The sequence below is a fragment of the Argopecten irradians genome, chromosome 6 (genome assembly GCF_041381155.1).
Source record: "Argopecten irradians isolate NY chromosome 6, Ai_NY, whole genome shotgun sequence".
NCBI classification, from domain to species: domain Eukaryota; kingdom Metazoa; phylum Mollusca; class Bivalvia; order Pectinida; family Pectinidae; genus Argopecten; species Argopecten irradians.
Genome location: NC_091139.1, coordinates 27,886,854 through 27,905,539, shown reverse-complemented (window position 1 = coordinate 27,905,539; position 18,686 = coordinate 27,886,854). Strand labels below are relative to the sequence as shown.

The following is an 18,686-nucleotide window of genomic DNA, read 5'->3' as shown; positions in this document are numbered from 1 at the left end:
CTCATCTTGACTTCGATTTAGTCCTGTCTCTGCATGATTTACAACAGGATTTTTTTTCAACATTCTTCTAAATCAAGAAAAAAATAAGAAAGATACGGATATTATTCATTTATTAAGTTTTTGTGTGGATTACGGAGGAAAGTGTTTTTCCAACCTCACACCACGTGTTTATATCATCAGTTTTGTTTTTGCAATGGATTTCGGAGGAGAATCTGTTCCATAACACCCAGCATTGTTTTTTTTCAATTGTTAATTATTTTTTTTCAATTGTTAATTAATTTTGTGGATTACGGAGCAGATATTTGTAAAAATAAAGTGTGTTTCAAACCTCACACAATGTGTGTTCCATGCTTTTTGAGTTTTTCACCTTTTCATTTCATTTATTTTTATTTTTATTTTTGATTACGGAGGAAAGTTTATTTTCGGTGGAGAGAGTCTGTTCCATAACACACATCATTGTTTTGGGTGGGTTTTTATCTATTTATATTTTTTTATTACGGAGAAAAGTGCATTTCAAACCTCACACAACGTTTTTATATTATCAGTTTTGTTTTCCGATGGATTTCGGAGGAGAGAGTCTGTTCCTTAACACCAACCATTGGTTTTTTTTTTCATTTTTTTTTAATCATTTTTGTGGATTATGGAGGAAAGCGTGTTTCAAACCTCACATAACGTGTTTACTTCATCAGTTTTTGTTTTCCGATGTATTTTGGAGAAGGGAGTTCCATAAAGTGCCTTTGCTTTTTTAGTTTTCTTTTTTTCATTTTTTTTTATATAATTTTTGATTGCGAAGGAAAGATTATTTCAAACCTCACACAACGTGTTTATTTCGGTTTTGTTTTCCGATGGATTTAAATTTTATATTTATTCATTTGTCTATTTTTATTGAAAGATGAGCTTAGGCAATCACCTTGAATACTATTATTGACACCTTTATCAATCAATGTTTTATTCGATTAGATGTTCGTATTAATTAATTAATTAATTAATTGATTGAATGATTGATTGATTGATTACACAACACTGTCTAAGATAAATATGTTTTTAACAGCATCCCATTGTGAATGCATATATCATGATAGATATAACGATTTATCGTTAGATTTTTATCTAATATATACGTATTAATTTATAACTTTTTATTTATTTATTGTGAGCCTACGCTTCACTGACCGCAGTCAGTCACTACTTATGCTACTGAGACAGCACTCTGTAGTTAATTGCCATATCTTGTTTCAAGGCATTCCATCGGGTGTTGCTGTTAATTTCACTTGATGTAAGAAGTCTGCATTATTGTGCTCCATATACACCATCCCTCCTGCAACAAAAAAGGAAAATCAACATACATTTTATATGTAAATTCTCATCTTATATGGAATTTACAAATATACCCAGTTTATACTATTCCGTCTTTGCAAATGACAGTTGTCTCCCTTGTTGCGGGTAGGTATCCATTGTGACGTAATTATTTCGTGAGTAAAATTCACGTCGTTTTCTCTAAAAATTTTGACGTTACACTCGCAAACAGACGACGTTATAATCAAAAGCTACCCGCAAGGGCTGATTACTCTGTAATATGCAAATACAGAACATACTGTACATACATTCTTACATGTCTCTGAATAAAATGCATAAAGGGAATATGGCATAAAGGTTGTATGTTTTGAATATATATACATAAAAATTTTTTTTCACATTTACGAATAGCAAATATAAATCAATTACCTTATATCAAAGACAGGAAGTCTAATGCTCAAATGTAGCAGCGTCATATTATTCCATTTCATTGGAAGATACCAAGAGGTTCTAATTGATCTGATGGTTTCACAGTGGGAACCTGGCCTGTATTCTTCTTTTCATCTCAGATTCAAATTCCTCTCCTTTTCTTATAGTGGAAATGAAGACTGCATACTTTCTCTTTTGATTCCAGTTCAAATTCTTTTCTTTTTCTCATATTTTACTCATAGTGGAATGAAATTTTCTCTGTTTTTTATGGGGAAAGGAAGTCTGCATACTTTTGGTCGTTGGGTGTTAATAAACTTCTGCTCCTTTTCTCACAGTCGAATCGTGGCTTGTATATCTCATTGCCATCAGGTTCACATTCTTCTCATTTTCTCATATTGTCATAGTAGAAACGTAGACAGCACACTTATTTCTATTTCCATGATTAGATTCCACTCAGTTACAGCGTTGTCTGCCTATCTCCTTTGCGTAGATAAGATCAGGTCCAATCCTGAAATGGCATCAATATAAGATGAAATAGAAAAAATTGTTAAATTGTTATTTTTAAACAGACTTTTCGGAAAATTGAAGGACACGAACATTCCATATTCAACTATATCCAAATTCACCCACTATATGTTGGTCGACCCAATATATCCACGTCGTATAAGATTTTCAAGAGTTTGGAATGTTGTAAAAGGAAAATACTCAATATCATAAGCTTTCAACATTTGTTTCTATCAAACTTTCAGACTGTCAGTACAAAATGAAACGTGTTAATTACACGCTTTCGTGAGCTGAGGAGAGGTTTATAGTAGAAAACTGCATATGCAACTATTCAACTATTTGATAACTTATGTATTTTCCCCCATTTAATGGTATGTTAATTAAGTATTGATGCTGGAATATAAGGGGCCGCGGTGGCCGAGTGGTTAAGATGTACCGACATATTACCACATGCCCTCCACCTCTGGGTCCGAGTTCGAATCCCATGTGGGGCAGTGCCAGGTACTGACCGCTGGTCGGTGGTTTTTCTCCGGGTACTCCGGCTTTCCTCCACCAACAAACCTGACACGTCCTTAAATGACCTTGGCTGTTAATAGGATGTTAAACTAATCAAACCAAAGCTGGAATATATATGAGAATTAGATATGTCCTGCTCCAACAATCGATTTTAATGCAATTATGCGATAAGTGAACAAAGTAATTTTGAAATATCTTACCTCAATGAATTATATGAAAGTTTATGTCTTTACTAATATACAATACGTAATAATGACCCAAGCATATTACAGTAAAATAATCATGATCTTATGTGCCACTTTAAACATAGTAGTACAATGTATTCTATATGACGTCATATCTAATTCTAGTACTTGAAACAGATACATGTGTATACTTGGTTTTTCCTGAGATTGCATATGTATGAACAATAAAATACAGGTCGGGACATGCTGATACAGGAAGAGTCCTCTATATAGTAATAATCTTATTCATATTTCGGTCCAAATTAATTAAACAAAAGAATATACTTCCTAAATATGTCTTACATTTGGTTTAAGTATTTAAAATTGTTTATCTTGTGTTCGTTATGGATGGATTAGGGTGAGAAATTAAAACACACCAGTAGAGTTTGACCTTCATGAATAACACGTCGTATCAACCGACAAAGGTTTAAACTATCCTATTAAACTTTTAAACTATTAAATTTCATTTATGATTAAAACTCAATCATTTCTTTCATTTCATTCAGTTGTTGGGTAAAAACATTTAACTTTCGTTTCTTTATGCCCATGCCTAACTATGGGTGACACAGCAAATCCAATTACAGTTTATCGATATAGTTCATAGGTATTTGTGCAAGCTATTTTAATTCGCCACTGTTTAAAGTAATTTAACTCTATTCACCAGAGAAAATATAAGATATTACTTACCGACATTTCAATTTCGAGAGCAGGAGCAACCAGCTCGTGGCACGCAGGCCAACACCCCTCGACGCTCTAAAGTCTAATTCGCTGTGTAATTTTCTTCCGGGACGGGGCTCTGTTTAGACCTGATAAGAATTTCTAGTACTTTGCTTCCGGCAAAAGGGGGATAAGATAAGAGTTACTTCCCTTACATGTTGACAAATCAGTACTACACTAAATTATACATATGTATAAATAATTATACCTATGTTAAATAAATAAATGAAAGAAAAAAGAAAACGTTATTTTAATCATAATTTGTGACTATCCTCCTGATTCCCTGTATGAATTTTATCTTTTGTCTGTTTGTAATTTGAAAACTTATTGTGTGTATAATGTTAATTAACATAGTATGTTAATTGAATCCCTACATTAGGTAGTCTGAAGATTGATAAATATATCATCAAACCATCTGCATAGTCCCATGAATCGATGAATCGATACTGGTAGACCTAGTGAAGAACATATTTTGTACTAACATATCAAATTATTTTTTTTATCTGTAACTAATTGTATTAACTAATATAAATTTAGCTGTGTTAAGTTATTGTGATTTCCAACAACTAGCTAAGAACCAGACATAAACATATGAGAAGTGTAAGTTATGATGAGGAATTAATCAAAATTTTGATTCGTCATTGACATGATTTGTTACTTGTATTGGAAAATAGCAATTTAAAAATGTATACGATCCTTTGAAGCAAGTCTTAATTAATGGAACAATTAGTCGACCGAGTCGACCGATGGCTTCTTTGACTGTCTATGTTAACTACTTAGGCGAAAAACATGCCCACGCCATTTACAGTAATAAGTATACAAAAACAAAAACGTGAACACCGCTTTGTTTTTCATTTTCCCCTAAAGTTATTACATTACTTCTGAACTTTCATTTATGATAGGGACATTGTATTAACTTGTAAGCACAGGCACATTGATTCGTAAAATTATTCTATATAGAGGACGGTCGTGTTTTTTCATGTTTTATTTCTGATTACTGCTGTTGTTTAGGGTCAAGAGGTCACGATAGGCATCTCGTTACGTGTCCCATTTCCTCGGTCTAACAGCATATCAATACAACGACAGTTATCTCTACGGTTTAAAGTTTTCTTCTAATACTGATAACCGCTCAATGTCATTTACGTCGGATAAAAAACGTGGGTTCAGAGAAACCAAAACTACATGGACAATGAAAAATTACTGTCGATAAGTTCCATTTTTCTAATAATTGTGACGTCATAAAGATCACGTTGAAGTATGACGTCACTTTATCCACGTCGTTTTGGTATCTCGACGGTGTCCGGAAAAAAAGCAAGCGCTATTTATAACGGTACACATACATATAGGGCAAAGAGGTGATTCTAACAGTGTAGACAAAAGGTTGTCGAATTATCGAGGCGATCTGCCCATACATATATATGTATTAAGATTTTCTATTTCCGATAGCCATACATAGGGTGGTCTAAATCTCGGCCATGTCATAAGAGTAGACCATGGCCTTACTGTACTCTTATCTTATCTGCTCCATGACATAGAATTGATATTAAAAATTTTATTACCGGTTGTTTTGATTTATTAATGAGATATTAGATATGATCTCTGCTGCTTAAGTATGTATATGGGCAAACCTCGTGACTTGTAATAAGGACACAATTAATAACGATATTATCTATATTTGAATTTTGTTGAAAATATGAATCAGGGTTTATCATATAAAAGAAGGTCACACAACAAAACTTTGGTATTGAGAAATCGAGAGACAAACCATAATGGCTGAGAAGAAAGAATTCTTGGCTAAATCGGGACTGGATGAGGCGTCCTCTGAAGACCAAGAAACAGATGATATGAAAGAAGTGCATCGTTCAAAAGATACTGAAACCTCTTTTCTAGCAGAACTTCGATTTAACAAAGTCACGCGTTTCAATGTCATGCTGAGCTTCTCAGTCGCATTCGCCTTTTCTCTACTGGTCGGTATTAAGCATATTTGTATATTTTAAGCTTTTAAACACAGTTTTGAATTTGCCTATATTTGTTAATGTTTAATTATATATTCTTTAATATAATATTTTCTTCGATAATTGAAATGGCTTAGATTATTTTGTATACATTATGTATTTTGAGCTTTTAAGTACAGTTTTGAGTTTGTCTATATTTGTTAATGTTTTGTAATGAACTGACCACTTTTATCATTTCACACAATTATAAATCATAATAGATTCTTTAATAAAATATTTTCTTCAATAATTAAAATTACTTTGTATACATTATGCATTTTTGAGCTTTAAATCTGTCTATATTTGTTCATGTTTCGTCATGAAATGACTACTTTTCCACACATATCATAAATCATAATATAACCTTATCATATTTCCTCAATGATTGAAATGCTGCACATGTTCTTATTTTAGCGGTAGTTTTATTTTAGCGCTTTTCGCGCGATCTTTCGAATGCTAATTCATGTACAGTGCTAAATGTTGTAAAAATATATTTCCGGTATTGAACCACCGATTACGCTTATTAATAAATTATATTTTTTTTCGCAAAAAATTCACTGCCGTAAAAAATAAGAACATTTACAGTAAAAAAGAAGCAGTTATTAACTTCCTAGCATAAATCGGCATTCAAAGGATATTCACACATTATGTCACCATTAATTTGGGTAATCTGTGTAACATTTATATTGTTACATCTGACACATTAAAAATTGCGTTGATGGCCTTGTTTGTATAGCGTACAATTTTTGATATTTAAAGAAAGTTTTATGAATTACATATATATGATACGAATTAATGTAGCCATATTAAGTTTAGACATGATATGAGAGACATTTAAAAAAACATACAATCAATATAAGGTTTTATCATCCAATTCATCCTTTTTATAGGGATGGAGAAAAGGCCAAACTGGACCAGCGTTTTTAGATATAATTCACATTGCCGGCACAGATCTGGAGAGAGGGTCCGCTTTCAAAGCTGCATTCTTTGCTGGTAATATCCTCGGCATTATTCTTTGCGGAGTGTTGTATTCGAAGATCAACGCGTACCTGATGTTAACTGTATCTTTATTAACAAATTGTGCCTCGCTTTCTGTCATTCCTTGGTGTTTCAATTACGAATCCATGTTAATTGTACACGCCGTTAACGGCACCAGCAATGGAGTATTGAGCGTAGGTAAGAACGGTCTATTGTTTGTATTGAATATCATCCATATCACATATTATATCATAATTATTTGAATAAGCTTCTCACTAGATAACCATATTTGTATGACCGAAAATGTATCATTTAGTGTTGTATACTTACGCATTAGTGTAAGTTAAACATTGTAAACTTGAATTATCAGGTTATCAGTTAGAGTAGAACGAACCTACATGTACATTGAGAACTTTTATAAAAATCAAACATATAGCTTACGATGAAATTTACTAAGAGTTCTTTATCCTCAATTCTTTTGCAGTTTTAACAGCGACTGCAGTAGCAATATGGGGACCAACACCACGGGGAAGAATGTACTTAAACATATTTTATGCCTCGAATTCAGCTTTGGCATTGCTCTCGCCATTGGTTACTTCTCCTTTCCTATCTCCAATGGCAACGGACTTAACAACGGACGTTCTGTGGTCTAATTCGTCTGCTGATGTAGCCGCGCGCGCGGAGTCCAGCATTCCAAACACCAGTGCCAATATCTACATGACTGTATCAAAACCATTTGAATACGTCAACGTCACGATGGATGGCCCGTCAAGATCTAGCGTCTATATTGCATACTCCATATCCGCCGGTTTGACATTGCTTTCAACGATTCCCTTCGTGATTTTCTATTTCAAATCTTCTAAAGAAGAAAATAAAGATGTAGTCAGGCAAAAGTCAACTTTCAATGAAAAACGTTTACCACTGTATATGAAAGTCTTTCAGATAGTAAATATTGGCGTATTTTCAATGTTCTACATGTCAATACTATTCATATTTAGTGGATATTTGGCCGCATTCTGTGTTCAACATCTGCAATGGACAAAGACTTCCGGTGCATTCGTTACATCAGCATATTATCTTTCCATGCTCGGCGGAAGGTTATTTGGAGCGTATTTGTCCCAGTTGCTCAAACCAATGAAAATGCTCGTACTTTTGACTGTGTTTCATGTGGTTGGATTAGTAGGATTTTCGGTTAGTGGTGTCTTAAACTTCAATGTCGGAATATGGATATCTGTATGCGTCATTGGTATGGTCTTTAGTCTCATATGGCCGAGTTTTTTAAGCTGGGCGAATGAGACATTGCTTTCAGTTCGTGGTAAAATGACAACTTACCTTATACTAACTGGATTCCTGGGTGCGTTTTTAAGCCCCTTACTTTTCGGGTACATGATGGAAGAGGTTTCACCAATTTGGTTTTGCTTTTTAAGCGTTGCGAAGGCTCTCGGTACTGTTACAAACGTTATCTTGATGTGTTTGTACACCAGATATATCAGAAGTTTGCAGGCATCAGAATAAATGATTTTATACATATTGTTATAGAAACCTTATGTTGCTTAAGGCATCCACTGAATAACTTTGTAGTGGTATGCCAAGAGATTAAATAAAGCAATTTACACTGTAGAAAAAATACTTTGAAGAAAACAAAATTGAACTCTTTTCAAAGACGATTTTTTCTTATGTAAAATGATCTTGTTGATGTGAAGACAACAAAGACTACGGGGGATAGCCGCAATGACAAAAACAAACTAAACTGCAATTGCACAAATAATGCAAATTTCGGTATGTACACACTTAGACTATCATGTCGCTTTTACTTACTGAGAATAGTAAAGCAGCTTGCATTTTTTGCTACATACAGATTTATCGATATTGTATTGTTGATACAATACCCAAGTACCATATGTTATCATAGGCCTTAGAGAACTTCTTAGACCATACTTGAAAACTGAGACAAGCATCTTTGTTTTAAAACTAAACATCGTATTTGTTATAATTATTATTATCATAGTATTCTTACCTGCTAACATTCTTCATAAATTATAAAACTCGTGTAGAAAATCAAAAATCAAAAAACAAAAAACAAAAAACATGTTTAACATAATTACCGTTTATCCAGTTGAACACACATTTCGTTTGTAAAGAATTGACACGTACATGCATATGTTGTGTAATGTATGGTGTACAATATAACTTACATGGTCGTGACGCTGAGGTAACTATAATGATACCATGTGTCTGGTCATATTACTGATAAAAAGACAGTAATAGTCTAATATAGTATGTAGGTATTCTTAAATCCAATAAACTTAACATTTAAGGCAAAATCATGGTAACATGGCTTGTACATTGTAGTTAATTTTCAGCACGCGTCTATATATATCTAAATAAAAGAATAATATATATTAAATCTATTAAAGACGACATCTGACTATATAACAGCATGAATATCTAACAGATGACCTATAACTAAGTTATTTTTGAGACGACCCCCCAGGTCAGTGATACTAGACTACCATTAAAACAGATAAAAATTACATTTTATAACGATGGAGTCACAGTTGGCAAAACGCAACAATGAAGCACTAAGTGACTAGTATATTGACAGGCACATGGCAGTATCATAAAAAAACCATGTGACAAAGATACAACGTGTGTTGACGGTATACTTTTTTCACATCTCATACTGTTCACTAAAATACAGAGGAATAGGACTTCAATATTCTCTGTGTTAGAGTACAAACGTACAAGGTAGGTAGTTATCAGCTTATAATATGTTAAACTGCCATGCTGAATACTAAGCTATCTACAAACTGACATTAAGGCTGTATTCGCATAATTCTCATATGATTACGTTACTGTTTAATGGTGCATAATATGTGGGAATATAAAACACACTTTATGGAAGGTTTAAGGATATGAAAAGAATCATCAAACGAAGAAATCTATCTGGGTAAAATGTTCATTCCCGCTTCTAGCCTACAGTACAACAATGCTCTTTGTTGTCGATCATGTTTGTCTATAGCTGTGTCCTTCCATTATATTGTATTACTGTAAACAAATTTTCTTTGGCGTGCGACTTAATTTCGCAAATTTCGCGATGCAAGTGAAGTCAAGAAAGTTTATCTCCGCAAATTCATGCGTGCATCATACTCTAATTTTAAAATCTGTGAAAGTTAATATTTTTGAATTTGTTTTGAAATGGAATTTGTAGTAGCCGTAAAAGAATGTTGTTCTACAGTATAATGCATTTCCTATGTGTATCATTGTACCCATCCGTCTAAACCGTGGCATGCATTTCTATATATATCCGTCGTCTTTCAAGTTTGCTGTCGAACTCTTTAGATTGTACCCCTAATATCTACTAGTATATCAGAAATCTAAACAATTAAAGCTGCAATTTGATACAAATTTACTACAACACCGTGTTTAGCTTCCAAAGTATTATACATAGTACTAATACTTGTATGTGTGTAATAATACTTTAAATCACATGGTAGAAAGTTTTCAAAATATTTTAAGGAAAAAACTGTCATCAAAGTGTGCAGCAAGTGGTAGCATTGGTATTGGAGCAAAATGACAGAAAAGGAAGAGATTTGGGAGCACGAGAAAACATCTCTTCATGAGATAGATAAGGATGGTCAAGACGATTACTATACTTCCAAAGATGTTCAAAAGTACATCAAGATGTCCTTTATAGACGAACTACGACAGAATAAGGCGACACGGTTCAAGTTTATTCTAAGCTTCTGTGCCACATTTGCGTATTCCACATTGGTATGATATTATGAAAATTCTATTACAATGTGCTTTTGCTGTACAATTGATTGAAAATTTAAAATATAATAGGTTTAAATGTTTAATGCCCAGCATTCAATATTATAGATTAATTTCAAGAATTACAACAAAGGTGTTCAACAGGGTTCAATTTTTTATCAAAGACTCTTAAAAATAGTGACTGTTTTACATATCTCCAATGGCAAGCATCCAATGTTGCAAATATAATGACACGCTTTAAAGCAATTCTTAAAAGGAATATTTAAATGATAATGATTAAATCCAAAGAAATAAATCATACATGTATCTTGCGTTTCCAATATTTTTATGAAATTAAATTTCATTAATAAAGAACGAATGCTTCTTTTTTACAACACATTCATACTTTCTCATTTCTATCGATCCAGGGTTGGTGCAAAGGCCAAACTGGTCCAGCGTTTCTGGACATTCTGCATATCTCTGGTACAGACCTGGAGAAAGGGTCAGTCTTTATGACGTCATACAGCACGGGTTGTGCTATAGGATCACTGATTGGTGGAACACTTTACTCCCGAGTTAACAGATACATCATACTAGTTGTAGCTTTGTTGATATACAGCCTCACGCGTGCACTAATTCCGTGGTGTTTCCTTTATGAACTCATGGTAACTGCACACGGTGTTCATGGTCTATGCGGTGGTTTGATAAGTGTTGGTAAGTATAAACGGAATGTTTGGGGATCGTAATCCATCTTTTAGGTTTGATAAATTGAAGTTTTATCCATCTAATGTATGTGTGCATTGCTGACCATGAGAGGCATTGTCGTTATAGCCACCCATGAATTAGTCATAGCAAAAAAGACTGGAGGTTTTGTGCGCGACAATAGATGAGAGTTTGGTCATATTTCTCTAGGAGAAGGGGTCTTATTTGACCCCGAAAGAACCTTAAAAATCAATGTACATCAAATGAATCATATAATGACACTATAATGAAGTCGCTCTCTGTAATTTGCCAATGATGACATGTGATTGGGTTTTTCCCTCTTTTTAACCATGACTTAGTCCAGGGTGGATATAACGACAGTGATAGTAACACTGAAATATCAGGGATGAAACGTATTATGCAAATTTCTTTTTGCATAAAGACTAGTATAATAGTTTCTCAGGTCTAGTCGTATGCAAAACCTCGAATAATTTTCCATCTGGGAAGGGAAGATAATTTGTTTGAGTAATTTAAAGATAAAATGTCATCTTACTTTAATAAACGGTACATGTATGTCATTTGTTGTTTCCAGTGATGACATCCACTGCTGTATCTATATGGGGAGCTACACCTCGGGGTAGAGTCTACTTAAACATTTTCCTCGTGTCTGATGGTGCCGCTGGCCTCATCTCTCCAATAGCAACTTCTCCATTCCTCTTACCGAGATCAACTGGCGTCGCGAAACGGTTCGACTCATTAGACACTCCAAATAATAATACCGCCACAACAAATCCACTGATCTTCGGAGGAAACAATTCTGACATATCGTCCATTCCACATACTAACATCACACATACTGAAACTCAAACATCACAAATTTATATTGCGTACACTGTATCAGCTGGGCTAGTCTTGTTGTCAACAATTCCATTCATTGTGATGTGTTTCAAGAGTTCTAAACATGAAACGAAGAATAGGTCAAACGACGAATCTCAGTTTATAGGGAATTTACCTTCAAGTATACAGCGGCTGCAGTTAGTAAACGTCGGATTATTTGCGACCTTTTACATGTCGGTAAACTATATATTTACAGGATATTTGCCAGCTTTTTGTGTCCAGCATTTGCAATGGACAAAGATCACTGCAGCTTGGCTTACATCCGAACTATTTCTTGCCATGCTCGGCGGAAGGTTATTCGGTGCGTATTTATCCCACTTCTTTAAACCAATGAGATTGCTTTCATCTTCAGTTGTGCTGCATGTGATTGGTCTAACCGGACTATCTATCAGTGGAATCTTCATGGCCGCTGCAGGGGTATGGATTTTTGTGTTTTCAATTGGTGCGGCCTGGGGGCTTATTTGGCCGAGTCTGTTAAGTTGGACGAACGAAAATTTAATTCCAGTTCGTGGAAAAGTGACAGCCTTCATCTTGTTAATGGGATATGCCGGAACATTGTTAAGTCCTCTGCTGTTTGGGTACATGATGGAGGAGATATCACCTCTTTGGTTTTGTTATTTAAACTTAGGATATGCGTGTATAACGGTTATAAATGTTTTATTGGTGTTTGTTTACACAAACTCCCTTAAACCAAAGGACCAGAATGATATATGTTTAAATGTAAATTTGGATAAATAAATACTATAAAACAATTTATCCTTGTGACTTATATTTTGATGAATTATAATTAAGCATATGGAACTCGGCTTACCTTTATCATTACAACCTGGCAGTAAGCAAACCTCTCTTTCGTGACTGCTAAATTTCGTGAATTCAGTTTCATAAGAACGCGCGTATTTTCGCGGGTTCATGATTTTAATTAAAATATTATAGAATCATGGGCGTTGCTAGAGGCTTTTACACGTGCAAGCCCAGGCGAGTGGTCTGGGGGTCGCAAAGGCCCACAGCGGGTCCAGAGTAGCGACCTGGTTTGAGAGTTCAGGGGGGCGAAGCCCCCCCCCCCCCCCCCCCGACGGAAAATGGTTTTAAGGAAAATTGTTTAGCCCCGAAAATGATGTTTGATTATGCTTGGTATTGCTAAACTAGAGTTATTAAATTAGTAGGTCTATTTTCTACCTGTACCTGATAATTATGTATTAATGTTTTACTCGCTTCTGTTCAATTTGCAAGTATCAGAATCTCATGATAAGTCCTACATGTATCTTTAATGACTCTAAGGGGATTTGAGGATAGACGGACGGAACTTTCTTACGTTACGTATTTTTTTTTCAAATGTAAAAATCTAATAATTCATACATGTATATGTGAAAAAAAGTGAAAAAGTGAATGAATATAAAAAAACAGCGCCTTATATTATAAGGCATAAAAGTCACACTGATAGAAAACACTATACGAAACTTTGTCTTCATAAAGCCTATCTTGACGGGAAGTTTTAATTATCGTCAATATCGTTCCAACAAGAGTATGTGTCAGTAGATTGTACATTTACTCTGGGTTGGGATTTTGGAAGAATATTCCCATATCTGATTAAGATGGCCTATTCCTATTTAGAGGACTGAGTAGAATCTAGTCCACTAAACTTGCCTATATTATTAGGTTTTTTTTATTCATTTATTTTTTTGTCTAATATATAGACTTTATATTAGCCCCAAACATCATGTAGTACAGCCTTATAATATAAGCAGATTTTAGCGGACTATTTAATGAAATCTACTCTGTGTCACTATAATTTGCGAGGTGTCACTTTCCGATATTTCATCTGTCGGCCTTTGACTTTGCGTGTCTTTCGGTTTAAACTTGAAGAAGCCATCTTGTCATTAATTGTGTCATCTTCTATTTACGTACCAAACAACACAAGCACTAAACACACAGAACCAGTAGGTTGATAGTTATAAACGGATACGACTTAGATGTTTTATTTTTACAGGACCACAAATAACTCGTACTAGGATTTCTATGCGCAAGCCCGGTTTTTTATATAGCAAGCTACGCCCCTGAGAATAATCACGTGACTCACATGTAAATAAAATTTAATGCATTGTGCATTTACTTTGATAGACAAAATAATAAAATTAAATTAATTTAAAATCAATACTCGTTCAAGTAATAATCATATAGAGTTTTCATTGCAGGATGTAGCTGCTTTATATATTAATCGTTATATATATCAACATACATATTTTAATACCTTTGTAGCAGGTGTGTGAGTCTTTTTCATTGTGGAAACAGAATGTGTCACAAAATTAATTACTTATTTAAATATGATTGAGATAAATTTGAGGGGTCGTCTCGAAACCTCAATTTACGCATTCATAGTTTCTAGCTCTGACGATTGAAAGGGTTTTGGTTTAAGTTTTATTGGTTCAACGTCCTATTAACAACCAGAGTCATTTAAGGACGTGCCAATTTTGCTGGTGGAGGAAAGCCGAAGTACCCGGAGAAAAACCACCTGCTCCACATTGGATTCGAACTCGCGACCCAGAGGTGGAGGGCTTATTTTAATATGTCGGGACATCTTAACCACTTGACCACATCGGCCGCGATTGAAACGAGAATTCTGAAAAACAGAGATTTTTATTATTATCTGACAACCCTTTTCGTTTAAAATAAAATCTAGCACATGTAATTTTGTGAGATCATGAATGGTTTAAGGCTTCGGCGCTGAATCAGAGAACGCTTTCACTTCCGAGTCACCTGGTCCTAATATCTTTCAGGAGTATTTGTAAAAGCTATGTTATAAATCCTGGCGACCTGCATTTTTTATACAGGCCTGTGAGGGTTTTGTCAAGGCTCGCCTGAAAACAATATAAATTCACCAGGTCCGTCTTTAATTCATAAACGAACAACTAGGTCCAACCAGTCAAACCGCATAATCGAAAACGGCCCTGGTCACCGATGATCGACCCAGTCCAATCTTCGCCCTCGAAGACACACGAGATCGTTCGAAACACCACCACCGTGGGTTAGGTGGTGGGTTATTTAGCTGGGCGCCAATGTAGAAGAACCGGGAAAATACACATTCCTGTCGAGTGCCCCGACCAGGAATCGAACCCGGGTCTTCGGCGTGGAAATCTACGGCTCTACCGACTGAACCAAAGAAGCATGCTCCGTCATCTGAGTGACAGAGACAGTATTTAACACTATTTACTAGCCATACCGACCCGCTCCTTTTGATTTCCTAAATCTTAACCGAGACTCTTTAACCGCCTTCCATGGGTTATTTAATTGGGCGCCAATGTAGAAGAACCGGGAAAATACACTTCCTGTCGAGTGCCCCGACCAGGAATCGAACCCGGCTCTCCGGCGTGGAAATCTACGGCTCTACCGACTGGGCTAAAGAAGCATGCGCCGTCAGCTGAGTGACAGAGACCGTATTTAGCACTATGTACAAACCACACCGACCCGCTCCTTTTACACACCTAGGCCGTTTTCGATTATGTATGGTGGCTGATTACGGCCATCTCGTGTTGTTGTGTTGTCGCCTTGTCGTGTTGTCGCCTTGTCGAATTGTCGCGGTCTCAAACTGCGACAACCCGAGATTTAACAGTTAAAATGTCGACTAGTCGCGTTTTCGAACCGCGACAAGTCGACAACACGACAAGACGACAAGTCGACAACACGACAAGTCGACATTTCAAACACGCTAATTAGCGCGTACAGAATCTCGTGTTGTCGCGGTAAAATGTCGACTTGTCGTGTTGTCGAGTTGTCGACTTGTCGTGTTGTCGCCTTGTCGTGTTGTCGACTTGTCGTGTTGTCGAGTTGTCGTGTTGTCGACTTCCTGTACACATGCGCAAACAATGGATAACACTCGCCATATTGGATTGCTAATGAAAATAATTGTGTGCATGTGTTTGTACCTAGATGAAGAAATTTGATAGCAATTTCTTTACCGAGAGTTGTCAAAGTATTTTTCTCTGAACTATGAATTTCAATAATTTGTTTATTATATGATAATCGTGTAATAATGGTCTGGTCACGCCGTCTGATTAGTACGCAGTAATCGTCATCTGTTAATTTTTAGGTCACTTGAACCGCTAAGCCTAATAGTTCGAAGGCCCGTTAATCCGAAAATTAGAAAATATTGCAATTTTATGGTGGCATATTTCTGCCATCGATTTGCCGACTTACGACTAAATAATGTCGACATCGTTAAGGCATTAAGTCGAAATCATATCGGAATATGTCGACATAAACAGAAGAATATGTCGACTTACCACATGTACATGCCCACATAATGAATCCAAGATATTTATGTAGACAGTCGGTAACTCGGCGATTAATGTGTTTATGCTCGGGTGTGACACCGACTTGTCAGTTATTGATGTCGACATCTAAACTAAAAGATGTCGACATCTGGTCTTGAAAGTGGAAATCAAAGGCCACCCTTTCATAGAGCACTGTGTATATGCAGCAATCGACGTTCATTTGATTTTAAAAAAAAAATGTGATCCTGCACATCCCGGCCATGAAACTGTAGCCTGCGTGTACGTAGCTGTTAGCCCGAGCTAAGCAAGTGTACAACGAATTATTAATATATATAACCGTGGGTTGAAAATTCGTTTCAAAGCTGTGTGTGTGTTTTGTTGATTGGCATTCGTACCAAGTCCATGTAGTACATACCGTACTATACTATATTAAAAGAATGAATGAAAATAAAAATAAAAAAATAAAATAAAAAAAAAATTTTTTTATGTTGTATTTTCTTGTGAATCCCGAAAAAAACCAGTTACGTAATTTAAAAGCTATAAAGGTCACAGTACAGGTACACAATACACGTTGGGAAACCAGCTTTACTTGTTAGCTTGGCCTACAGAAATATTTACATCCCTTGATCAGAGATTTAAATGTTAATCTCTGCCTTGATACACTTATATAAAGGCACAACGAATTTTTGTTACGGTCTTAATGGTCAGATTCAAACTTTGGGCTAAAAATCCTCCAGGGACGCGGTTTTAAACTCCCAACTCGCGATACATCTGCATCTATTTTTCGTAGTAAAAACATGCGTTCTTTGTAGTCAAACGTAGTAAAAAAAGTCACGTGCTTATACCTCATTCATGCCATTGGCCGTAATATAAAATTGTATTATGGGTAACTAGTGATCACGTGATTTTGTGTTTACTTCCAAATATGGTGATAGTTTGCTTGCCATTTCTTCGGAGAGTTGATTTATTTGAAAATATTTAGACTCCAAAATATTATTAATATTGCATGCTTATCATTTGACTTGCACATATGCACTGTTTTACTACAAATAATGAACTGAAATGAGTTGTAAAGCTGCCATTTTCACGTTTTGTAAATAAATGATATAATACGAATTGACCAATTCAATAGGTCTAACCGTCTAATCTAAAATCAGCGAAGATCGGCTACTCCCGGCTAAATTCGTAGAATTCTAAATTTATATTTATATATATTATTACCTGCTTTAGGGCTCAGAACATATACATATAACACAGAGAAAATAAGGCCAAAGTATGTATAAATACCAGGTCAGAGAAATCACTCTATTTGGAAGTAAACACACACTCATGTGATCACTAGTTACCCACTAATACAATTCCATATTTATTTCGGCCAATGGCATGAATGAGGTATAATCACGTGACTTGTTTTACTACGTTTTACTACAAAGAACGCGTGTTTTGTGCCATTATTGGGAAAATCCCCCGCGGATCGTGGTTTCATTTCCACCATTTGAAATTGTTAGCAATACTATCATATCATAGTTTATTTTCCATATTATTTCCAAACAAATAGTTATAAGCTTCCGCATAGCCCACTTAGCTTTTTGGGAATCTAATACATATGTACACATATAGTAAGAAACACGGGCTTATGTGCTTACATGGCAGGTCTCAAGGCCCTCTACCAATATTGTGAATTTCATGGCCCTGGGGTCTCGGAATTTTCCCCAGGGGATAGGGTCTTTACCATAGTTTATATAGGAGACATATTTATTTGTTTGTTTAAAAGCAAAACATTATTCATAACTGCATATCGGAATTCAGGTGACTGTTAGACATATATATCCTTATTTCCTTCTGCTCATTCTCCAACTCTCATCCATTTGTAAACAATTCAAATTTAACAAACTTCTTCTCCACAACACGTTTTTTTCTCATTTTACAGCAAGTACAAAAACAACAACAATCAAATTACAATCATGAATATTTTGTATTGATATTATTTTTTTTGCAAATTTTCAGCAAAACAAACATGTTTCAAATTAAATTAATACACATATTTGATTAATATATTTGATCTGCATTCATTATTGAATTTAAAAAAAAAAATAAAAAAAAAATTATAACATAGCAAAGGTACATGGTTTGTCATTTTAATCAAGGGAGATAAATCCGATTTGAAGGATTTTCCACAAAGTGGAAAAGTTAAAGCCGCATAATCCGTATCTTTCAGGGTCCGTAAATCAACAAAAGAAAATTAGGGTACATATATTATAAAAAGTTATCAACTTTCCCCTAATTACACACCCAAAAAGTCCCGAGTTCAAAAGAAATTAATGATTAAAAATTCGATATCCAGAGTGTTTGAATAATTCACTTTCCATGCATTATTCAACCAAAATTTAGACTGGTACATTTCCTGG

General features: G+C 35.1%; 1 protein-coding gene and 1 long non-coding RNA gene across 2 annotated transcripts; one reads left to right on the top strand and one right to left on the bottom strand.

Moving 5' to 3' along the window:
• Positions 1-602: 602 nt before the first annotated feature.
• Positions 603-3,791, bottom strand: LOC138325518 (uncharacterized). The gene is made up of 3 exons (XR_011208793.1): positions 3,657-3,791; positions 1,726-2,233; positions 603-1,318 (listed from the first exon to the last, which is right to left on the bottom strand). It is a non-coding gene; the product is annotated as an uncharacterized lncRNA (long non-coding RNA).
• Positions 3,792-10,036: 6,245 nt separating this feature from the next.
• Positions 10,037-12,748, top strand: LOC138326425 (sodium-dependent glucose transporter 1A-like). The gene is made up of 3 exons (XM_069272535.1): positions 10,037-10,432; positions 10,840-11,125; positions 11,706-12,748. The coding sequence occupies exons 1-3, from the start codon at positions 10,232-10,234 to the stop codon at positions 12,746-12,748; spliced, it is 1,530 nt and encodes a 509-aa protein (XP_069128636.1). The 5' UTR covers positions 10,037-10,231.
• Positions 12,749-18,686: the final 5,938 nt, after the last annotated feature.